Source organism: Mastigoproctus giganteus, chromosome 14, assembly GCF_048544385.1.
Source record: "Mastigoproctus giganteus isolate SK-2022 chromosome 14, ASM4854438v1, whole genome shotgun sequence".
Taxonomy (NCBI): domain Eukaryota; kingdom Metazoa; phylum Arthropoda; class Arachnida; order Uropygi; family Thelyphonidae; genus Mastigoproctus; species Mastigoproctus giganteus.
The window spans coordinates 91,810,160-91,835,747 of NC_143588.1; the positions used below are offsets into that span (position 1 = coordinate 91,810,160).

Below are 25,588 nucleotides of genomic sequence, written 5' to 3' on the forward strand. Positions count from 1 at the left end.
CAGCAAAATAAACTGCAAAATAAAATATATAAATTTCAAACGCAAGCTGAATGGTTTGGATTTGGATTTCAGGAGCTTGAAAATTTTCACTATTTTTAAGAAAATGTTCTAACAAGTCATCTTCTCCAGAGGATAAGGTTCACACTGTTGAAAAAGAGAGATATTCATGTCTTCCGAAATTTCTGTACGCTTTCCAGTAATTTCAGTTGTTTTAATAATTTTAAACAAGAATGAACATTTTACAAGAGTTTAAATCTGAAAAGAAGCCAGTAACCATATGGTCTGTTAAGGTCATTTTCTTCGCAATTTTAAGATAATTTGCTTTAATGGTGTGCGAACACATCTACAAAATCTGAGCAGAATTACCAAGTCCATTTACTGAAGCGTAAATTGGAATCCAGAAGATCAAAGCAGAAACTTGAAATCAAAAAGATATTGAGTCAAAATCCTTATTGGTTTTAAAAAGCCAAATTATTTTATCATTTTCTTTATATATGCCCTCGTGGGCAGTAGAGTGGTATAATCACAGTCCTCCCCCACACTGGGTTCAAAAGACCTGAGTTCGAATCTGCTGTTCCAGGGAGAATCACCTGGACCGGCAGATCCGAGATAAATCTCCAGCATCCAGGGAATCTCTAATATTTAGGTATTGAAGCGTATTTTCCCTGTTATAAATCTGCAAGTTAAACTCTTGTAAATTATAAACCTAACCATCAAACTTCTTTAGTGAAAAACAGAACCAATAATATACATCCTCGCGCTCGTTGAGACCACAAAGCACGTTGCAGCCTTAGAGTTTACGTATGACGTGTTGCTGACAATGTTTGTAGGCGCACCTGAATGAGGTAACCATTTCCAAATCTTCTTACCTCGCATGCGCAAAGAGGGGGGGAGGCAATTTCATACGGCCTTGAGACGGATAGTAAGAGTGTGTTCGATGCGGGGAAATTGAGTACAAGCATTTGCGTGGTGCGCGGAGCAGTTATGGGGAAAGTTTATCTGTTTGCTCTCCAGTTGCTACTGTTAGGGTCAGCAAAGTGTGTCACCGATGGCAGCGAGTCGAACACTAGCGTTTATGAACCGACGGCGATTCCGACGACTAGGGGCATCTCCGCGGCACCAACAACCACCCACAGGCCGAGCGTAACATCGCCAGCAAACGAGGACCACGCGGAGTTTGAAGAGACGATGAAGGATGTCGAAGACAGACTGAAGAAGCTCGTGGGGTCAGCTTTCAGAATGGTCATGTCCAGCATGCCGGATGGGGCAGAGGGCACCGAAATATCGGGACGGTGCATTAGTGGCTTGATAACGGTGGGGCTTGGAGCGCTTAACTTGAAAGAGTCTTCGATCCAAAGTAAGTGACCTCTAATTAACGACTAAAAATACAAATAGCATTCGCGTATGCTGTAAATAGTCCACAATCGATAGGAAATAAACTCTTACTGACACAGGGCCGGCGCTAGGGGTGCGTAGATAAGGTACTTGCCACAGGCACCGCCTAAAATAGTCGTTAGGTGCCGTTACAAGTTTGCGCCACAAACGCTAGCGCTAGCCCTGTTAACTGACATATTGCATTACCTCAATCAGTAGTCCAATTACTGAATTGTAGTTACGCATAACTACAATTTAGTAATTGGATGTACCATCTGTAATACAGTTCTCAACCGGAGTGCTAATAACTCGTGGGGCCACTTTTTGACCATAATACAGCCTTACATATCTTGGCATGGACTCCACAAGGCGTTGTAAGGTGGTGTCCTGTGATAGTGCTGGTTGGTTGTAGTAGAGTTTTAGGCGCATCAGCAAATTTGGCCATATTGCATCATACATAATATGTCTGTAACTTGCATGTGTTCTGTAATCGATTTGCCGCTTGCTGGATGAAACACACGAGTTTCCGGGAGAAAAAAAACCGTCCCCAGAGAAAACTAACCCAGCTACGCTGTGAAAAAGGCCCATAAAAATTCCTGGCGTCATTGAAGGGATTCGAACTTAGGTCTTTTCCATCCGGTGTGGGGAACACGGTGATTATACCAACTGTGCTACCCACGAGGACACTCTGCAGAGGTGCTGTGTTAAGAGACGAAACACAACCCACGCGACACTCAGCATGGGCATCGATCACACATAGCTGTCCCACGTGTGACCTTTGACTGGTTGCTCGACCGCTGTTCAGCCATGGTGGACTCGTGACACCACTGAACGGGAATAGTTAACATCTTGGCTGTTGTCAAAATACTGGCAACTGCACATCTCGCCCCTACAGTCATTCCATGTTCGAAGTCGAAAAGATCTCTACGCCGACCCATTCTTCCCAGGCACTCAAAAACTAATCGCTACGTATGCGAACTACAATCTTATATTAGCCGTTCCTGTCTTTGGTACTTCACCAGCGTTATGTCCATACATACACCTATTTGCGCAGAATAGGAAGTCATAATCCCTACTGTATACTGATCATAATATAATTCCATAATCCCAGTCAGTCTCCACTTTTTAGCCAACTCGGCGATTATCACTCAGTGTACAGAAGGGATTTTGACAGTAGGGATCAGTGTACAGTAGGGATTATGAGATTTGATTTATGACTCCTATTTCTACAAGCAAATGTTCGATAAGTGATCGATAGAACATCATGGGCTTTCCTTGCCACCTGTGTACACTGCTTGGGGAACTTCATGTTGGACCGTATCGTAACTCTCAAATCTCTTTCTTCCTCTAGTGTTTTTAGTTCAAACCCATGAAGTGTGTAAGTTATTTGGGGGATTGTTATTCTCAAGCGTACTTTGCAATTTGCTGCCTTAAAATATAACTGCTTGCGCTGATCATTAACCACTTTCCCAATCTTCATATCATCTGCAGCTTTCGATTTCACGCTTTCTATCCCTCCATCCATTTTATTTATGAAATTCAGAAATAACAGTGGTTCCAGTATCGAGCTTGGGGAACTCCATTCCTAACATTAGCCCAATCTGAATAAAGTAAAACATATATTACAACCCTCTGCCTCCTACCCTGCAGCAACTCCGCGATCCGCCTTATAATCTTCCAACGTTTTCTGACTTATACATCAGAATTCGTGCTGGACTGAATCCAAATAAACAATGTGGAAATTATTTTTTACATCGCTCTTATCGATGACTGTCAAAATAGCCAACTACATTAGTTAAATGACTTTCTCTTAACAAAACCGTGTTGTATATCCTTTACAATTTAATTTCTATCTAAATGTCCCTGTATTGCAATGTTAATAATTGCCTCCATGATTTTCCCTATCACTGAATCCAGACTAACCGGTCCATAGTTACCCTCTTGGCTCTTACAATGAAATGAGGAGACAGGGAGAAACTTGGGACAGGTATAACGGACATTTATAAGGGTTGTATAAGAATTACCAAAAAAGAGAACAGAACTGTACCCATTTGTCAGGGCTCCAAGTCACATGTTCATGGCACAGTTTCGATGAATTCTGCGGTGGTTTGGGGTTAAGGAGATACAAACCACTGACTTCCTTGCGTACAGTCCATTTGAATTGAGCCTTCTTAACACAGTCCGGTTGGAAATGTTTTCACCAGTTGATGACAGGACATCGTAGGGTTGGGTCTTGCTGCTAGATCCAGATAACGGTCTGTTCTGGTTGAAGTAGCCTTCGGGCGACCTTCGCCAGCTCTTCTTCTAATGGCTCCTGTCTCCTGAAACTGCTTCCGAAGTGCGGAGAGGGCGCTGCGTGACACATTAAACCAACGTGACACCTCCCGTCTGCGACTGCCCGGCTTCAAGTCGTCCAACGGCCCACCATCGCAAAGAATCATCTAAACGACGATGACCTGCCATCCTGAGTACGGAGATGTGGCTGTCCCACTGAACAATCCAAAAACGGGAATGAAGTGATGTGGTCGCAATTCGTATTTTTATAGGCATGAATAATTTGCATAATGTGCTGCTCTATAGGGTGGTGGATAGATTTCAATTGGGTACTCGGAATTTGCATGCTAGGATGCCTATTATATCAAATATTCACCTTTGGCAACACTGGTCACAATAAAATATTCATGAAAAACATTTTGTTATGTTAATTTTGTCGAATAGTGTAGTCGTTGTAGACTTCAGTACTGTTATTTAGAACTCCAACTTAGAACTCCGTGTCCATTCCCTTCTAATGGTACCAGTATTATCAGCCGTATGATATCATCTGGTTCGTGGGTGATGATGAGTTTTGGCATATTCTTTTACTACACCCTATCATCAAAATTCTTATTAATAGACTTAACAGAAAACTTGAGAAGCAAACCTACAACATAATGGAACTTCGTCGGGACATTGTCCTGAATATCAGAGAAGACTGTAAAAGGTCCACAGTGTATTTGAAAAGCCGCTCCTATTTTGTGTTTTTGTTCTCGTAAACCTCTTCTTTGCCACCCCAATAAGAAGAATTCGCATAGTGCCAAGTCGTGGCTTTTTGTTGACCATTCCATCGGACCTCGTGATCAGAATGCCGACGCCAGAGACACCTGTACATACCTTGTAGAATTATTGCTAAGGGGTACTATTGCCGCTAAAGACAGACCAACTTATTATTAACTGCGTTCCCAATATTTTTGTATTTTAACTAGAAAAAGCAATGAACAAAACTCGCTACATTCAACAATGAGGTTACCATGTTATCGTCAGAGATTGCGCTACGAAAGCACTCCCCTTTCGTGAAGTATAACTGGCATTTACTCGAAACGGGTTCTCACCATCGTGTCGGTTGTTTCGTGAGTTCAAAAAGTGACTGCTTTGTTATCGTTATTACATAACGTATTAAATGAATGTTTCATTTGAAAAGATTAACAAAAGAAATCCCTGGTCGGAAACCAATCATCTCAAAAGTATACAATAAACGAGGGACGAGAGAAAATCTACAGACGGTCCAGTATATAGCAAATGACTGAAAAATTCGATTTAGGCAAAGAAAGACCCATTTCCAAACGAACTGTGGGGTGGGAGTTGAAGAATCTGGGATATGGTGCTCGAGTGCCTATACGAAAACCATTTCTTTCGGTTGTTGTTGTTTGTTTTTTAGGAGCATTAGCAACTAAGGCCATATTGCTCCGTGAACATGCGGTGGTCATTCCTGACCTTTCCGCATCCTCCGTATTTGGTGGTGCCTTTCGGTAAAAAAAAATCGAAATATTCGACTGGAGCTAAACCGCCAACTACAAGACTGGACTGTGGAACAAATAAAGGTTTCTAATTTTTTGGCCAGTGAGCGTACATCTTAGGTGGAAGGAATACTTTAATACCCACTAGTTATTCTTCAGGAACTTAGGTTACTTCAGATGGATCAGTTGATATTCCACTTGAATTTCTACATAACATTTCTGAAAAGTTCGGAAGGATTCGAATTGACCACTTTGTCATCTGGATCTCACTTTTTACAAGTCCCCTTACAGATACCAGATATAGTATATGACCTACTTGTCAACACTGGCCACATGTTGTTGCTTTGGTACTTTCTGAACCTGTGTGCCCTACAGACCCATATTTTAACCATGCGCTTTGAAAGCATCCAGATTTAATAGCTCATGCAGCCACATCAGTAATAGAATACATTTAAGTTCTCTGGTCGCTTTGTCTCTGGAATCACTCCATAATTGACAGAGTGGGACATGTGAGGTCTCGTTCATAGAAGCCAACATCATTGGCCCAATTAAAACTGTTTGGTTGGAGGAATGGACGATATTTCCATCGCATTAATGAGATGCCCTAACATATTAATAGTATTTAGTTTTAAGAGAAAAGTAAAGCTATCGTAAATACACTTCGCTGCAAAAAGTATTGGATCATTGCAATAAAACATCTGTTTTTATAATATCAGATTTTAAGTAATCCCCTTTACTTTCTAGACGTATAATTTTAAGGAGCGTTTTAATTCGACGCATGTTTTTCGCTCGTGAGTAGTGTTCATGTTAGTGTGTGCAGCTGTTCCATTTTCCTCTGTTCAAATGTCTTTCGTAAGAGGACAGAGAAGGAAGCAGAGGTAAACATCGCACGCAAACCTGAAAACCATACTTGAGAACGTCACATTGGGAGTTCATTTGTTCTTATGAATAAACGAAGAACCACTGTGCAAATAGGATGTTATAATACCTTACCATTCCTTAGTTTTCAACAACTGCAGGTTTACCTCAACCTTGAACTGGAGGAAGTATGGGTCCCTGCCAGAAGAAAACAGCCAGCATATTCAAAGTTAAGAAATTGCCAGCAAACTTCGTGGACAGAATATCTGCCAGAATTTGTATATTCTTTAAGTTAGTGTACTCGGATGTTTGAGGAAGCTCCAAGATGAAAACTGTACGCATCGATCCGTTACTTATAGTTTAAATTGTCTTTGTCTTACATTGGTAAACATCAGCTAAGCTTACAGTTGCAAATGTCCCATTTTCTTATCAACCTACCAAAACCGCCATTTCTGTAGTTGACCCACATGATACCTACAGAGGTTTTCTTTCACAACAAGTTGTTTTGCTCAATCGTAATGGTCATATGTGTAAATAAACAGTCCCTCGAGTAAACTATACTTGAATTATATCTAATAAAACTCAATTCAAGCAGCATTATCGTATTGCTTAAGAATAAGACATTAAAGCGAACAGTCCCTTGGAGAGGGACCAATGAAGGTTAAAATAATGAAAATAAAAGACAAGTAGGTTGACAGATATTTAAAACTAAAGTCTCTAAACAATCTAATAAAAATATTTCGTTATTTATAATACGTATAAATATATAAAAAAATATATAAAATATTTCATTATGAAATTTGTGAGCGGCTCCTAAGAAGCGTCAAGTGAATGGTGTCTTTGAGCACGTGACAACAGGTTACAAAGTGGCAGCGCGTAACAACTTGAACCAAATGAAACGGAAAGTTAGATTTGAATGACACGAGACTGTGACGTCAGCTGAAAGAAGTCTTTCACTTAAAGTTACCTCCACTAACCCAGAAACCCCAAACTCTTGTTGAGTGGACCACGTACAAGTCTATTGGGTTATGCGGTCAAAATGCCTATAATGGATTTTGAAAATCTATTTATATTTACCGATGGTCTAATGACAATAAAATATAGATTTAAATCTTTCTTTCTTTCTTCAGTGCTGGATGCGATGGGTAAACCTCCCAGCGGAATTTTACGAGGGACCGTAACAGCCCTTGGAGAATACGATGAATGTCTTAGTATCAGTGCAGGCAAGAAAGAAGAAATACGTGGCCAGTACTGTATGGTTGAGCTCCGTCCCTCCAAGGCAATTCTGAACGCTTTGGAAGACTATCATCATGGCAACCGGTCTGCTTCTTACATTGCCAACACCAAGACGGTAAGAGAGAGCTTTGTTTTTCTCGTTGGATAAATCATTAATAGTATTACTTTTAATTAATAGTATTACGATGATTACTTTTATTATTTTTTTTTTTTATTTCAGTTTTTTAAATTTTTAAAGAACGCCAGAGTGAATCCCAAATATCTGATTTCTCGTATTGGTGTTTGTTTTCCTTCACTTTGCTCCCGGAATGATGTCGAAAGCATCTTTAACTACAGTAAGTAATCCAATCGATAATTTTTATGATTGTTTTTGCATCCTTTCATCAACTGCTGCTGGGTTTATTTTAATATTTATTTATTATTTATTTTTTTTTCTTCCAAAATGAAGCTTTTAAATTTCTGGGAGGTCCTGCCAGGGTGGCTTACTGTGAAACCAAGAAGCAGGTGAAATTAAACATAGAAGAAAAGATTATATTGTAAGTATAATATATAAATTATAAATTAATGCGTAGTTTATATATACACACACACACTCATCCAGCCGTCCACTCCTTTCATCCTCGGGACGGCCCTCCCCTGGATACACATTAAAATAAAGGAATGCCAATACAAAACAATGCCATTCTCTATATACACATACACCACTCACAGAAATTCTGAAAGTATAATAAAGGTTGGATAAAGTTATAAGATCATTGCCATATCTAGTGGGTCTTCCCCAACGTGCTGCCGTATCATAAGTAAAGTGTTATTGTCTCCAGGACATCTATATAGCCCTCAGCATTCGTGGTTTTGTCAAAAACAACCAATGGTCCCAGGCCAAATGCTCTATTCAAAAACATCCATAGAAACACTCCATCGCTTCCGCCAAACTTCATTGTCGGGACGATCACGTCCGTCAGGTAGCTTTCTATGGGCAATCTCTACACCCAGACACGACCGTCGAATTCATAGACCATGTACCGTGAATCTTCACAACAAAGCACAGCTTTTCATTGGTCTACGGTCGAAAAATGACAGGCCTTATACCAAGCTAGACGATATAACATTTGGTATTAGTGGCTTGTGGACGGCTGCGCGATCCTGGTAACTCATATCACGCAGCGTCCTTCTCACAGTATTGGTCTTGATATTTGTCCCAATGGTCCCACTTCTTGATCTTTTCCTCGTATGTTTTCTGGAGGTTGCTGGTGTTGGGCACCACTTTGTCAATCAGGTAGGTAGCCATTTCCTTCTTATCGATGAGGATTATGTCTGGTCTGTTATGCGGGATTGTCTTGTCCATTATTATGGCGCGGTCCCAGTACAGCTTGTGGATTGAGGTCTCTAGTACGGCTTTGGGCCTTGTAATATGGTACACTTTCTTTGATCAACTGGTATTTTTGCGCTAGCTTCTGATATAGTATTATTAAATCTGTTTATGCAAGCAAGCTGGCTTTGCCCCTTAACGACAAAGTAGGGCGTATAGTTAGAAGCAATTATCATAATAGCATCATTCATCGGGTTTACATCGGTTAGCTGGATCCCATACTTCAGTTAGTTGTATTTACTAAATATGATACTTTAATTTCGATTATATGCTAATTGTCCTTATAGTCCAATCAGAGGTAATATTTGACCTTGGAAATTTGAGTAGGATCCAAAGTGGTATCTAGTTGACAAGAGTTGAAGGCCTGGAAAACTTGCTGCGCTGGATACTCCACTAGGATGAATCTGCATAGTTTGAACTTCACTGGGTCACCTTTGAAAGTCCAGAATGAGACTTTCAAAGGTGATCGCTGCTAATGATCAAAAAGTTTTTTGAATTGAAATTTTCAGCATTGGAAAAGGACTCTTGTTTTTTTTTTTCGTTGTGATCATTCCTGGAACCTGCTTGATGGACCACATATAGGGGGTCACTCTGAGCTCTTATGACTCGAACATATTGACCTGTAGGACTAAATTCCAAACAAAGCTTAAAGTGACGATTCGGTCAGTACAACTCCCTCCTTTCTCCTTCCGATGGTTAAACAGGAAACACTCTGTGACCTCAGACCACAGTGATCTAGTGTAAATAATAACAGCACCTGTCATTTCATACAAAAAATTGCAACAACCTGTGCAATACGTTAAAGAAATTCGAAGTGGCCTTGTTCCGAACCAATAAACGCTTCAACTACTTCCAGGTTGAAGAATTAAAATGCAGATACTGTACCATTGTGAGTGGTAACCCACAACCATCTTTTTGCAACGGTGCATTATTGCTCAATATTTGACTAAAGAATTTTTTACTAAATGGTAACGTGACTGATTGAAGTATATTTTACTGTATTAAAAAATATATAAAAATTAATAATAAATAAAAAAACGAAACTAATTCCTTGTAATTATTGTCAATAATAATTAATCAATACATTAGGAATTTATTATGAATATTTTATCAATGGATTATTAAAAACAATTATAAATTCTGTGACGTAAACTTTATTATTCAAATTTATTCATGAATTGGTAATCAGCTGGCCAATGAAAGAACAACTTCTAAATTTCATTGTTTACACGTCACAGCTCGTGCAGTGATGTGCTAAACGTCGTCTGTTAGTAAGCAGACCTATACGAAATAGACAACTTATATTGTTTAAGTTGTGATGAAACACGTGCTTAATTGCATTTTGATGTTTGTCCTTGAAAAAAGAAGGGCAAAAGGCAAAAGATCTTGATGTAATCATGATCTTGATGCGTGTAAACAACGAGGTAACTTTTTATTTAAAATAAAAAGTGCGTTTTTTGGTTCGGTGATTTTGCCTTCACGCTTGACAGTTAAAGAATATAAAAATTAGTTCAACAAGGCTATAAAGGAAACAAAAAGAAAAGTAAAAACAACTAATTTAAGTTTAAGTTTTTATCTCACTTATTTTACAATAAAATGAACTTAGAAAAATGATTACTTTGATCCCTTTTCGATAAATATTAACTTGATTAGGCCTATATTTTCTGACAATTTGCTATAGAAGTTATTATGCCTTTATTACAGGGGTGTTTTAGGTGCAGCCGTTTTCTTTGTAGTGCTCGGGACCATAACAGATTTCATTGTACGAAGGAGGAATACTAAACAGGGTACAAAAGGTCATGAAAAACAGAGTAAGTAAACATTAAATGGATACAATTTAAATTTATATAACTACAATAGAAATGTAATGATTAAATACATTTTCACAAACACAGTTTATTAAAAATAAGATTAAATATCGTTGGAAACAGTTAAGAGCTTCGTATCCTGTTGAATTTTTTCCATTGCTTGATGTCTATATCAACTCATATTTGCAAAATCTCTGTCAGAAAGTTGGGGGGGGCACATTATTTTAATAAGCAGCAGTCAATACAGCCTTAAGACACTTCACCTGTATTTATTAATGTTTTTTTCGTCCCCTGCGCACTAATTAAAATTCTTAATACTGATAGACGCTGACCGCTTGCTTCATTTCGCAGATCCATCTGAAATTTAGTTTATTCCTGAGACAGGGGCACCTGAACATGCCGTTAAATGGGGTTACACTTACTTTCTTTGCCCTGTCTCTGCGACAATGTAGGTCATCTCTGTAACCTAACCCTACAAGTAATAACACATTTTCTCTGTCCGACTTTTTGTGTATGCGAAAGGCTGAACGATCCAACACTGACCCTCTTATGGAGGTGCTTTATTTACCACTTCACAAGTACAGTCTTATTTTAAATATCGTGTTAAGAATATTTTAGAATAGCGTACAATTTTACAAGCAAATTGTCCAGAGTATAAAATATAAAACCGCCTCAATAGATAACTCCAATACCTATTTTAGAACAAAAGAAAAATTATGAATTTTAAGATTATTATGTGTTTGGGAGGAGAGGAGAGGAGGTTGCCATAGTGATAGAGGCAGTGCTGAAGATGTTAGCAGAAATAGGGATAATATAGACATTTTGATAGTTTTATTTAGTATATAGTTTAGAACAACGATACTTAACTAAATACAAATTTAGACTAATAAAAATGTACACTATCCTACCAAAAGTTATAGTACACTCGCCCAACTTTTGGTAGGATAGTGTAAGGAAGATTTACATGACCTTTTATGTTATTCTAACAGTAACTTTATTCCTGTTTTCAGGCAAACTAGTCCAGATGGGTCAGTCGTTTTCCTTTATGGCCAATCTCCAGCGTCTGATGAAAACAGACGATGGAACTACTGTTGGGTCGATTCGTGGAATTCGTTTATTTTCAGTATTAGCGTCGATCTACACTCACACGTATGGCATAGCGCACCCAGCTCATCTATACAAATACAGTAAGTGTATACAATAAGAACAGATCGCTTTCGTTTAGTCTTTTCAAATTAAGATAATTAGTTTTGAGAACCAAAGCTCGGCTTTTAGTTTTGCATCGTTAAACTCAGAGGTTCCATTATGCCAACAGTGCCAAGGGCAAGATCTTAAGAGGTTTTAATAGCGCCATCTATTGCATATTATGATAATAATGATTTTAAAGTGTGAACTATTGTACGTGTACTGCAAACAGGAGAATGACAAACTAGGATAAAGGGACGCCAGAAGCTAGGGCAACGGCTAGTAGCGAGAAGTAGGACAGTGTCGCAGATAATATGCATAAAAAGACCTTAAGGGGAAAGTGAACTAGTGATTCAAATTACAATCTAAATTGTCTGATAATGACTAACCATTTAATGCCTCCTTCTAAGGATGTATTACCTGTAGTCATTGTCCACTCTATTAGTGTACCTGAGATGCTGCTTCTCCAAGGATCGTGGCGACATGCTCCATTTACTATCCCCACTGTTACACAACAGGAGAATTCAGTATACAGCCCACCACCAAATCCTTCACATGATATCGGGCGAGAATGCCTGAAGAATAAGTTTTTTCCAGGCGCCTCTTTATCCCTGCGATTATCCACATTATTCACTCCAGAGAGAATTTTCACTATACTGTATTGACAAAAATATCTGGACACCACTTAGATAAAACAGCCATCATCCACGTGTCAGGAATAGGTATAAGGGCAACTACGTTCATGGTCTCGCATGAATGCAGTTGCTGTTATACCAACAAACAGCAAACCGACTGAAGAATAAACACAATTACAAACACAATACATCGAACTTCATAGTGTTAGTTGCTTCGGCGCTTAGAATAACACCTAACTTCTAACAATTCATGTTGGAAGTAAGCAGATCAACGAAATGCAGCAGGTCGGTTGAGGGGCATGAAGCTTAGCAACTTCCAGTGGAGAGTCATCACTGGATGCCATATTAGCAACCAATCTGTTTGTGACAAAATTGCAAAACTGGAACACTATATCAATGGTGGCTGACGCAATCTCCAAATGCAAATGTCGTGGTCAACTACACCCATGAAATGATTGGATAGATGTAAAATATTGACAGACAGAGACCGAGGAGCACTCAGTACGTAGATCACGTCAGTCCTCATTGAATGCTGTCAAAGTTTGGCCACTGCCATTGAATACCTTTGGAATGAACTGGAGCGTCGGTTGCAGCCAATACGCCTGTTGCGTTTAAGAAATACCGGACCAAAACACCGCCATCCTCTTTCCAAAAATTGGTTAGGAATCTGCCGACGAGGCAGATTCCTAACCAATTCATGAAGTAATTAAGTGTTATAAAAGCCAGTCAAGGGTCCTGCTACTTTTGGCACTATAAGTTATATCAATTCTAAAATGAATATTAACAAATTAAAATATTTTAATAAATTAAACCAATTTAACCGAGCTCGTTGATGCAAGAAGTCAACGAAGGTTGACTTCTTGCATCAACGAGCCATCTTCTTCTTCAGGTTCCATGTTCAATTTGAACGTTGGAGACCATGTTCCAGCCAACTCTGTCTCTTGCTTTGTGAAATAGTTCTTGCGTCGTAAGACCCCCTGTCCATTCTTTGATATTATCAAGCTACTTTTTACTTGGTCTTCCTTTTGCTCTTTTGCCTTTAATCTTCCCTTGCAGGATTAGTCTCTGCAGGTCATATTGTGGTCTTCTTATAATATGCCCGAGGTAGGCAGTCTTTCTCTTTGAAATTGTAGTCAGTAGTGTCCTTGTGGCCCTTGCCCTCTTAAGGACCTGCTCATTGGTGACCCGATCTGTCCACGGAATTTTGAGCATTCTTCTGAGCGTCCACGTTTTGGAAGGCTTCCAGTTTCCTGATTTCTGCCTTCCACATGACTTAGGTCTCACATCCATATAGGAGAGTGCTCCATGTGTAGCATTTGGCCATTGGATATCATTTCTAAAAATGCAGTTTCGTGGTACAGAGGAAGTTCTTAAGATTCTTTGGCCATACCAATTCTGCTTCTAATTTCTCTGCCTTGGCTATTATTATTTGTTTAGATCTTTCCTAGATTTTTAGAGCTATTCACTTGTTCGATGGGGGAGTTGCCACAGCGTATTTTGATTCCAGGCAAGGCGTTTTTGTTTATGACCATAGTTTTGGTCTTTTGGCGTTAATTCTTAAGACTCTCGATTCGCTGGCTGTTACCACTTTGTTGAGGAGTGTTTGTAGCTTTTCCTCTGATATTGCAATCAGTACAGTATCATTTGCATATCGCGGGTTACTGATAACTGAACCATTAACAGTAATTCCTTCTTTAGAATCTTGCATTAGATCTATAATGGTCTCAATATAGAGATTGTACAGCATAGGAGACAACACGCATCCTTGCCTCATTCCTTTCTGGATTTGTACCCAGTATGTTGTTTCTCCCTCTACAGTGATTGCCGCTTATTGCTTAAGGTATAGTAACTGTAGTATCCTTATTTCAGTGAGATTGATGTTTAGATTGTTCAAGTGCTAGAAGAGGATATCATGTTTCAAGCAATTGAACGCTTTGTTAAAGTCAATGAAGCTGACAAATAGGTTCTGTTGGTGCTCAATTGCTCTTTCTGTCAGTATATTCAGAGAAAATATTGCTTCTTGCATCAACAACTAAAATAACAACTCGGTACAAAAGGGATAACCACCAAAGAATCTTTCAGAACGCAGAACTTATCCTATCTTGTATTAGTATTAGTATTAGTAACGGCCGCATGGTGCAAGAAAGCCTATGGCTTATGCTGCACCAGCCAAAAAAAAAAAAAAATCCGAACAAAACAATGATAAAAACAAAAAAAAAAAATAAATAAATAAATAATAATAATTAATAAATAAAAAAAAAATAAAATAAAAAATAAATAAAAAGGAAATTAAACCTATCATCCTATGCGCTTCCCTTACCCGAAAGTACTATCCAGATGCCCTTTGAATTTCCCCAAACTGTCGGCCTCTACCACCCATGAAGGCAACTTATTCCAGTAATTTATAACTCGCTGGCTAAAATAGAACTTCCTGCAATCCAATCTAAACATTTCCCCCCGTAACTTGAATTTATGTCCCCTAGTTCTAGCATCATTTATAATCTTGAAAATTTCGTCCTCATTCATTTTACTGATGCCTCTCAGAGCCTTAAACACCTCAATCAAATCTCCTCTAAGGTGTCTAGTTTCCAAACTCTGCAACCCACATATTCGAAGTCTTTCTTCATAAGGACGCCCTTTTGCCGATCTCACCAGGCGAGTTACCCTTCTTTGCACCCTTTCAAGAAGCTCGATGTCTTTCTTCAGGTGCGGTCTCCATACTTGAACACAGTATTCCAAGTGTGGTCTAACATAAGCCTTATATAATGGGATTATCACGTCCCTATCTCTACTTGCAAAAGTTCGATAGATCATCGATAGGACACCATGGGCCTTCCTTGCAACCTGTTTACAATGCTCAGAGAATTTCATGTCTGACCGTATCGTAACACCCAAGTCCCTTTCCTCCAGTACTGGCTTTAGTTGAACTCCACCAAGTGAATAAGTTTTTTTGGGATTACTGTTTCCCAGGTGTAATACCTTACACTTTGTTGGATTAAAGCACAGCTGCCATTTTTCTGACCATTCCTGAAGTCTATCTAGGTCTCTCTGAAGAAGCTCAGCTTGACAGTGATCATTAACTACTCTCCCAATTTTAACATCATCTGCAAATTTAGACATCACGCCCTCTATCCCTTCATCAATGTCGTTTATGAAAATTAAAAACAACAGTGGTCCTAATACTGATCCTTGGGGAACCCCACTTCTTACATCAACCCAATCTGAGGAATAGCCATTTATCACAACCCTCTGCCTCCTGCCCTGAAGCCATCCTTCTATCCATCTAAGGATTTTCCAGTGATTCCAACCTGTTCCAGCTTATAAAGCAACCGCTCCTATGGGACTGAGTCAAAAGCTTTGCTGAAATCTAAATAAACAATGTCGAAATTATTCCCTAAATCCAGCTCGTGAGTGACCCTTTCGAAATAGCGAACCAGATTCGTTAAACATGATTTTCCCTTTACGAAACCATGCTGAGTATCCTTGAGAATTTCAATTCGATCCAAATGATCCTGAATTCCACCCTTGATCATTGCCTCCATGATTTTCCCTACTACTGAAGTCAGACTGACAGGTCGATAATTTCCAACTTCACTTTTAGAGCCACCCTTATGTATGGGAGATACATTTGCACTTTTCCAATCCAAGGGAATCTCCCCAGAGTCTAATGATGCTCGCATAATTAGCCTCAATGGTTCAATGCACTCGCTTGCCGCCTCTCTTAAGATTATAGGGTATATTCCATCAACTCCAGGAGCCTTACTGGTCTGTAGGCTCGAAAGTTTTTTCATTAAATAATCTTGCGAAATTTCAATATCATTAATTACATATTTTTTAACTTCGCTCCCACAATTTCCCTTTGCCACAAAAGGCTTTTCATTTGTAAATATCGATGCAAAATAACTGTTGAGTTCATCTGCAACGGCAGCTGGTGTATTTATTACTATCCCCTTTCCCTTACGTAAAGGTCCGATCTGGTTTGTCCTGCTCTTCTTGGCATTTATATATGTGAAGAATTCTTTATCCCCCCTCTTTGCTCTGTTTGCTAGTGATTTCTCATAAACTGCCTTCGCCTGTCGAACCTTTTCTGTGGCTCTATTACACATCACCTTGTAGCTGTTATAGGCTTCAGTACTTTTTGTTGTTCTGTAACCTTTCCATGCCACCTTTTTCTGCTCAAGTAATGCGGCAACTTCACTAGTCATCCAACTTGGAACCCTCCTCGTGGAGTATTTCTTTAATGGTATATACGCATTCAAGGCATCTGTGATTAATGTTTTAAAAGCGTACCACAGTTCAATTGTATTCATTCTCTGCGCGATATCTACCCAGTTAATAGAGGCCACGTAGTACCTTAAGGCATCGTAATTTCCTTTTCTGAAATTAAAACCCATTCCTTTGCCTTTTACTTCTGCTACCTCTCTCGTCATCATCCACCGTAGAACTCCGTGATCACTTCCTGCTACTGGTTCCTCTACTGTCAGCCCTGTTATGTCATCTGATTCATGTGTGATGATGAGGTCTAGGATATTCTTTTCTCTAGTACTTTCCCTGACATGTTGATACAAATAACAGTCATCTAGTTGATTTAAAAATTTTGTTCCCCATGTCGAGTTTCCTTCCCATTTACTCCAATCAATTAGAGGCAGATTGAAATCACCCATAATAAGGCATTGATGCTTACTTGCCCATTCCATTTGCATGTAGAGGCTTTTGTCATAATCTTCACAATCACCTGGTCTGTAGATTACTCCTACTCGCATTATACCTTTGTTTCCAACTATCTCACACCATACAGACTCTATACTAGCATGTGAAACGTCTGAATCCGGGAAAGCTATCATCGCACTCAGGCTGCTTCTGATAAGAAGCATTACCCCACCACCCCTTCTATCTAACCTATCCTTCCTAAATACATTATACAAGCCGTACTGAAACTCATCATCCCCAATTTCCGGGTGGCACCACGTCTCTGTAAGCCCTATTATGTCCGCGTTACTTGTTTTAACCAGCAGTTCGAATTCGCTCATTTTATTGACGACACTTCTAACGTTACTGTATAAACAATTAAGATTTACTGTTCTTGTATATTTAACAACCCTAACACAACCCTTGAAGTTTTTTAGGCTCTCTTCCCTCGCATTAGCTACCCGCCCACGTGAAACGTTTGTGCCCCCAGAACATCTAGATAATACGTCCAGTTGGGGTAACAGATAAGAACTCTTGAGGTATGTGCAAGAGTTACTTTGACCAATATTATCAGATAAACGCGTGTCAGTATTACCCACATCCCCCCTAACTAGCAGTTTCCCTGAACCTTTAAGGTATCCTCAATAATACTGGCAAAAACTTTTGCACCACCTTTGTTTAAGTGTATCCCGTCTCTACAAAACAAATTCCTTCTACCTACAAGTGTGGGCCATGCTGATAGAAATTTACCCCCTAAAGCCTTGGAGATTCCTTCAAGTCTTGAGTTAATCCACAAGGCTCTTAACATATAATCCCTCCTATCGTGTCTGGGCAGAATTGCAGACACATAGACATTATGGCCTAGCTCGCGACATTTCCTCAGCATGGTCCTGTATTTTTCCAACAAATCGTCAGATCGTGTACGTTTAATATCGTTTGTTCCCACATGAATAATAATATTTTCTTTACCCCCTTTAAAATCTGACAGTCTGTTGGTGACATCATCAATAGTTGCTCCCGGCAGACATACCCTGGTTCTCCTCCACCTATCTTTATTACAAAAAATATTCCCCGTTTCCCTGACAATGGAGTCTCCTAATAATACAATGTCCTTTTTAACCAGAGTAGTTTGCACTTGGTTTTTCTCTTTTGAGGCTCGAATCGGGTGTGCATCACTTGGTAGATTGCTGGAGTTTTGAGTCCCTGACGAGTTCCCAGATGCATTATTTTCGAGGGCAAGCACTCGTTTTTTCAGGGACTCAAATTGTTCCCTCAGTGCACCAAATTGTAATTTAAGATCGGTGCACTCCTTACATCGATCACAAAGAAAAGAATCCCCAGGTGAGGTAGGATTAGTCACCAGGTCGACCTTGGAAAACATTCCACAGGTTCCACAACGGATTAAATCATGACTCACCCCTAAATCGCCATCTGCTATTTCCGTGTGAGTCACGATACCCTGTGACGTGTTTAAGGCAGATCTCGTAACTACCATTATAAAATTAAATAAATATCAATGAAAGTAACTTTAAAAAATTATATCTATAATATTATTAAAATCAAACAGTTACAGGAAAACCTATAACAAAATAATCCAACAATATCTAAATAAATCAAATATTTAAAAGCACTATCCAAAAGTAAACCACTTAACTGAGGAGCCCTGTCTAAGCGCGTCCGCTCACCTCGAATGCCAACCTCCTTTGTTACAGATGTGGTATCGCAGTCGAAGATTGAACTGGGTTCCACTCCTGTGAAGTGAGCAAAAAAACAAGAAGGTACGGTTATAGTCTCAGGAACATCAACACTGGAGAGCTGAGGATTAAAGAAAACTTTGCGTACTCTGACGAATCCTGGCCTCTGCTATTTCATTCTGATGGGAAACCAAACTATGGTGAAACAGCATGAGTCTATGGACCCCTCCTGCCAATTGTTAACAAGCAGACCTGTGGTGGTGGTGGCAGGGTAATAGGGAGTTTACACATTGGGCTCCTTATCAGTGGAGCAACATCGAAGTGCCACATGTTGGTAATTGTTTTCGACTAGGCGCATTCCTTCATGGCTGCAGTGTATCCATCTGCGAATGGGTTTTTTTTCAATAGCATAATGCGCCACGTCATGATGCATGAACTGTACAGACTGGTTCCAGAAAAATGAGAGGAAATTCATTCCACTGCGGTGACCTCCCCAGTTATCAGATTTCAATCCAACCGAGCACATGTAGGATGAGATGGAACAAACTCTTCGGAATAGAGATCTACAACCATCCAATTTGCAACCACTGTGGGAAGAAATTGAAATACATATCCTTGTGACATGATTTCTACATATCCTTATACATATCCTTGTGACATGATTTCTACATCCCGTGGAGTCCGTGTCGTGACAAATCCAGGCTATTTTGAGTGATCTACTCAGTATTAGGTAGGTGTACCTAAGAAAGTGGCCACTCCGTGTAGTTTTCTTATTTCTCTTTAACTTTCTACTAATATTTCGTGCGGAATTTTTTCTGGCACGTTGCATATCTAATTTTTTTTTTTTTATCAACTGGGGCACGAAGCCCTAGACTGTGCATATTAGTCCTCTTTCGAGAGTCTGTAATTTTTTTTAATCTAGTGTATTTGAAATTGTCATTTTCGTTCACAAAAAATGTTTACGTCGCATAGTGGCGCCATCTATTGAACACCATGGTAACGTTTTTTTCGAAAATTAATTTAACACTTCTTGTTGATATGTGTTATACTACAAATATGAAAATATTTCCTTTTTTTTTTTTACAGCTAGCAGCTATAATTTCATTGATTTCACGAACCATATTGCTTTCAGCACAGTGGCTAACCCTTCTGTTGGGATTGACACCTTTTTCTTCATCGGGTAAGTGAAATTGGTAAACATAAAAAAAATCTACTCTATAATTACAGTTAAAGCTTTCTCTATTAAAATACTATTAAGCAGAACTAATAAAGATTAATCGAATTACAGGGGCTTCCATTCTGTATATACCCGATGGATGAAGGAAAACAAACCGTCTATTTACGCCTACATTCCAAAACACCTTATTGTTCAATACTCAAGGTAAGAACCATTTCCTAACTTACACTATGTGAAGTTAATTTACAAAAAATAGATTTCTGCCTTATAATTAAAATAATAAATATTATTATTATTTGTAGGTTTGCCTTAGCTCAGCTGGTAACTATTGGGCTTTTCCTCCTCACCCCTCTAATTGGAAATGGGCCATTTTGGAAAACATTTGCCGAACCACAAATCGAAAACTGTAGGAGGAGGTGGTGGACAAATATTGCATTTATTCATAACTTTTGGGACGTTTACAATGATGTAAGTGTAAAGTGGCGCCATCTATCGATCCAATATTAAAATACTTTTTTAAGGATTTTCGATAGTTATGATTTGTTGCTTATCTTTTCATCTTTACATTTCTAGTGTCTTTACCACACATGGTTCCTAGCGACTCTAATGCAAATGTATCTAGTCACTTCAGTTATACTCTTCCTGTTAAGCAGGTTAGTATTCAGCATTTAATTTTAATCTATATAGTATAAATTTAAATTAAAAAAATAGTTTTTTAAGAATAATCTGCCTGATATAATGCACACTGTATTATGCAAAATACAAGCTTTCAGTACATTATATGATCACGAGAAATTTACTTAGATAGCGCCATCTATCGTGACAAAATGGCATAATTCTGATATTTAAAAAAAATTATTTTGAGTCAAATAGCTTTTTCTTACCTTAATATTATCTTTTAAGTATTTAAATTAATTTTTAATAATCATAAAATTCTACGAATTAAAAATATTTTTTTATCTTATTGATTATTATATTGAATTGACTCGTATTTTAACCTTGCACGTGTGGGCAGATACGCACACACAAACACATAAATAAATGCAAGGGCCGGCCCATTATACACTTTGTACAAGGGGTTGGGTTAGTTCTTAACACTCTTGCCTTTGAAAGTCTATTGTTTGTCGACTTATCAGGACCAACTAATAGAAATAATGTATGGAAACTAAGTTGAAAATAATAAATTAAAATAAATGATTTTAAAAATATTTCTGAATTTTTTTAACTGCACCTTGTACATAGAGGCTAGTACTGGGAATTTAATAAATGTACTGTCTGATTTTGAAACATTTAAGGATGAATAAAGAAACTCTTTTTCAGGTCTCAAACAGGAGGGGTTACAGTAGCCATTTTGGCAATTTTGGGTGGCGCAATCGCAACCGGAGTTGTAACCGTGGTTAAAGACTTCCCTCCCGCTTTGGTCACTTATCTTTATGATTACAGGTAAGTTGCTATCAATGTAGCTTAATTTGCACTATTTTCTATCGCTTTCTTCATTTTAATATCGTTAACACATTTATTTCTTTTCTCTTTCCATAAGGACTGCATCCAATATGTGGAGTATTCTCTATGTCCAAGTGTACAACCATATTGGTCCATTCTGCATTGGAATGTTAACAGCCTATCTTGTGACATGCCGGCCCAAAATTAAGACAAACCAGGTGAACAAATTACAAAAAAACAGAAGAATGTATGTACATTAGAATAAGTATACAAACTAAAATAAATTTAAATAGTTTTAATGAATTAAACGAAATCAATTTAACAATTTATTTAAATACCAAGCTAATAAAAAGAATATTTTCCTCCTATTTGTACTTTGGAGTCAAAAAAAAGTTTTTTATACAGAGTGGATCTGAAAAGTTTTAAGACTACATTAATAAAAAATTGAAATCTAAAAGAAAAAAAATTATTACCATTTAATTTTTAAACTACATCCGTGGTAATTCAGTACACTTTGGCGATAGTCGAGTCCGCACGAGACTGCGATGGGCGACCACTCCGTGCATCATCCTGAACATCTTCCAGCCCTTCACGAAACCCCACATACCAACAAAAAATGTTGAATCACAATAGTGCTTCATGTCTATAAGCTGCATTCACCATTGCAACTGTTTCAGTTGCACATTTTCGGGCTTTAAAACAAAATTTTATTGCCACTCGTTGCTCGATCCTTGAATCCACGACTACCTGATTGTACTGTGGCGGCTTTCCAGTAGAATGCCTTTGTGCACACACCGATGAAACTTGTCACAGCCAGTTCAGACTTGATAGTGAATAGTTTCAACAGTGGCCAACGTATGACGCTAGTAGTTTGTATTTTATGCTAAAAACGCCAATGTCCAGAACAGAAAAAAGTTAGACATGGATCCTTTTAGTTAGAACCAAGCCAGAATTATAATTTAAACAGTAATTTCCTCAAGAAATATAGGATGATTCATAGGGAGGAAGAAAAATAAAGGCTGCCAGTCATTTTTTCTAAACTCAAATAAACAATCCAAAACAATAAACTCCCATAAGAGTAGTGACATTTAGACAGTCCTTAAATCATAATTAAAACAAGAATATTTATTATTTAGGTATTTCTTGTACTGGGATGGCTGATCGCTGGAGGAACCCTGCTGGCTGTGGTCTATGGCCTCCATGAATACCACGATGGAAATAAAATGAATCCAGTCATAGCAGCAATCTATGCAGCGGCACATAGAACAGCCTGGGCCTTGGCGATTGCATGGATAGTGGTAGCGTGTGCAACTGGAAATGGAGGTAGGTGGAACTTATTGGAAATATAATAAATGTCTTGTATAAGTTTCTTTGATAACCCCGTCCTACGACACTGGCAATAGACTTGACACTGCTTACTATCTTTATTAGGTATTATTAATAGGTTACTGTCGTGGAGAGGTCTCATTCCATTCGACAATATGTGTTACTTTGCCTATTTGCTCCACATCCCAATCATGCTTTTCTATGGAGGAATTCTAAGAGAGAGGCAACAGATGGGGGTATACGAACAGGTCTGTACCTTTCCACCTACCAAATATAACTAATGAATGTATAGGGTAACCTATAAAAAAACATAAATAAAGTGAACTATTTGCTGTTCACGCACTTTTTTTTGGCCACCCTGTATATTATTCTAATTAAAGTTTATAAAATGTAGTAATCTATTTAATTATGTTAATTTATTAAATGTGATTAAAATTTAAAATTCGATTGTCTAAAATCTTTATATATTTATCTTTAAATTTTAAAAATCTGTATTTCTATAATCTTTAAAGTTTTATCTTTAAAATTTAGTTAAGATTTCTAAAATATGATGAAAATTTTAATATTTTAAATTATATTATTATTAAAATAATATTAATTGATTAAACTATTAATAGTATTTTTAAAAAAAGAAAATAAATATTTCACGACTTTTAAAAAATTTTAAAGATATCTGGGTAAGGTGGAAATTAAAGAATAAATTTATCTAATGGTAATTTCTTTCACCAGATGCTTCTCTATTTGGGCTACACAACCATGAGTTTCTTGCTGTCTTTTGTGTGTTCTCTAATCTTCCAATATCCATACATGAGTCTGGAATCACTGTTCCTGTCCAAAGAGTGCGTCAATCCTGCACGAAGATGGATTCAACGACTTTTGACCCGTATAATCCCCCGAAGAAAGGCATCAAACCTACCTCAACCCAAATGAAGAAAGATGGCGTTGAATAAGGGCCTTCCATCGTAGCATCGGCTACAAAAATTCTTGTATATCACAAAATATTGCTCACTACGTTTAACTGGGATGGGATTCCCAATATATTGAAAACTGTTGTATATATTTGTTTAAACAGACAAAATAAAAAATAAATAAAATTACTTTAACAAAAATTTACAATTTCAGGGCATTTTTTTAGTGTACCAACTTCATTTTGCAAATAAAATCACCCAGTTGTCCAATCCCTGCCTTTTTTTTTATAAATATTTTATATAAATAAATTATTCGTGTAATGTATGAACCAAGAAATACAACCATAATTCAATTGAGCAAAATATATTTAATGAGCAACATATTGTCACTACAATTTCAGCACCATCAAAATACGACATATTTACATCAAATACAAACAAATCCACTGCCTTAATCAGACAGCTCAATCACAATTTTCACATACTGAAAAAAAAAAATAATAATTTAAAAAAAAAACGCTTTTTATTCCTTTTCGAACAATTTCAAAGAAACATGGCCGCTGCGCAATTACAATGAATGTAGATACACTGGAATCTAAAGAATACCCTGTACGTAAAACATACAAAAATAAAAAAAACAAAACAAAACCACCAAAATCTAGATTAAATAAATTTAGGTTTTATTTTTAAAAAAAAGCATACCTCAAAGTGGAGTGATTCCAATTGTCTGCTAAAGCCTCCATTTTATAAACAATCTATCAAAATTGGCTCTGTGCATTTAACGTTATTATTTATTACTACCCCCCTACTTTTTGACAGAATTATTTATTGTAATTAGTTTTCATTACGTAGCTGGCCTTCATAAGTTAATTTACGCTGTCCGTCCCTGAAATACTTTTTTAAGTCTTCTTTGAGCTTATGATTTCCGTGACGGTATTCGTCCTTGAACTCTCGTCACCAATTCCCCTTCGTATCAGGTCATTGCTACTGACGCTAGCAACTTTCTTAAACCTTATATCAATTTAAGATACCAGTCGAGCCACCAACACAAAATGTTGGAATACCGGTATAATCGAGCTAGAAATGTTATTTGGATTAAATTAAATAATTTTGCTGTTCGGGGAGGATAATTTCGCATCTCCTTTTCAGGAAACCCAAGTTTAAAAATATCTCCGTTTGGAATTAGCTATGAGAAAGAAATCTAATCGCTCATCTCCATGGCAACGGCATGAACACTCGCAGACGTGAAAATGAAATGTGGCGTCGTGTATACGTCACATTTTATTAATTAAATATAAATTATTATCTTAAATAATTATTACACACAATAAATCTTTATTTTTTTTAAAAAAGTGCAATGTTATAATTTTATACAAATAATTCACTGTGCTAAATAGATGTTTGTAAATCACGATTGCAATTTAATAATGTACAAATACATTAATTTTTAAATATGGGACTCTACTGGGAAGTAGAATTTAAGCACATACAGTAAGATTGCTAGAATTTCCCCTTTACAAAAGGGGGGGGAGGGGAAAAGAATTCAAATATATGCTTTGCTTACATTTATATAATGCACGTGACAATACATACCCGACATTTAAATAGCATAGTTGATACAGATGGGTAAGAATCTTCAAAATAGTCTTCAAGGGGGATACATTGTCAGTTCCTGCTGAAGCACTGTTTCTGTAACTTCATAAACCTGAGATTTTTTTTTTTTTTTTTTTTTGGCAGCACGTGTTGATAAAATTAGTCCTTAAAGATAATAAAAAACCTGAATATCTTAATTTTTCTCTGAAAATCGTTGGTTTAAAAAAAAAATAAAATAAAAAGTCACGGTAAAAAATAAACATAAGAGGGTGGTTTCCTGAGCCTCTAAACATGACAGTCAACATACCATTCATTCATCCTTCCGTTCAGTTGTTCCGATGGACGACTCCATTTTGTCCTGCAGAGGTAGAGGATGGGAAATGGAGGGGAAGAAACTCACGAAGCATTCTTCAAGGGTCAATTCTTTCACACCGCTTCTGCTTTCGTTCGTGGGGCCTCTTCTTGCTGATACCGTACGCACTTAGATTAACTTCTTTGGGTGAATCAATAAATAAACGGA

The 25,588-nt window shown here is 37.7% G+C and overlaps 1 protein-coding gene across 1 annotated transcript; it reads left to right on the forward strand.

Moving 5' to 3' along the window:
• Positions 1 to 964: 964 nt before the first annotated feature.
• LOC150075353 (O-acyltransferase like protein-like) lies at positions 965 to 23,581 on the forward strand. The gene is made up of 15 exons (XM_090388241.1): positions 965 to 1,357; positions 7,136 to 7,356; positions 7,462 to 7,576; positions 7,690 to 7,777; positions 10,315 to 10,421; positions 11,429 to 11,605; positions 19,708 to 19,801; positions 19,910 to 20,002; positions 20,101 to 20,266; positions 20,372 to 20,451; positions 21,119 to 21,241; positions 21,339 to 21,459; positions 22,378 to 22,564; positions 22,673 to 22,815; positions 23,297 to 23,581. The coding sequence occupies exons 1-15, from the start codon at positions 985 to 987 to the stop codon at positions 23,495 to 23,497; spliced, it is 2,289 nt and encodes a 762-aa protein (XP_090244367.1). The 5' UTR covers positions 965 to 984; the 3' UTR covers positions 23,498 to 23,581.
• The last annotated feature ends 2,007 nt before the right edge of the window (positions 23,582 to 25,588 follow it).

What these genes read in the sequence shown, in the direction of transcription:
- LOC150075353 (XM_090388241.1), top strand. Translation starts at nt 985, where the DNA reads ATGGGGAAAGTTTATCTGTTTGCTCTCCAGTTGCTACTGTTAGGGTCA. An exon ending in AGCTCATCTATACAAATACA is followed by an intron (nt 11,606 to 19,707) that starts GTAAGTGTATAC and finishes TTTTTTTTACAG; the next exon opens with CTAGCAGCTATAATTTCATT. An exon ending in CTTATTGTTCAATACTCAAG is followed by an intron (nt 20,003 to 20,100) that starts GTAAGAACCATT and finishes TATTATTTGTAG; the next exon opens with GTTTGCCTTAGCTCAGCTGG.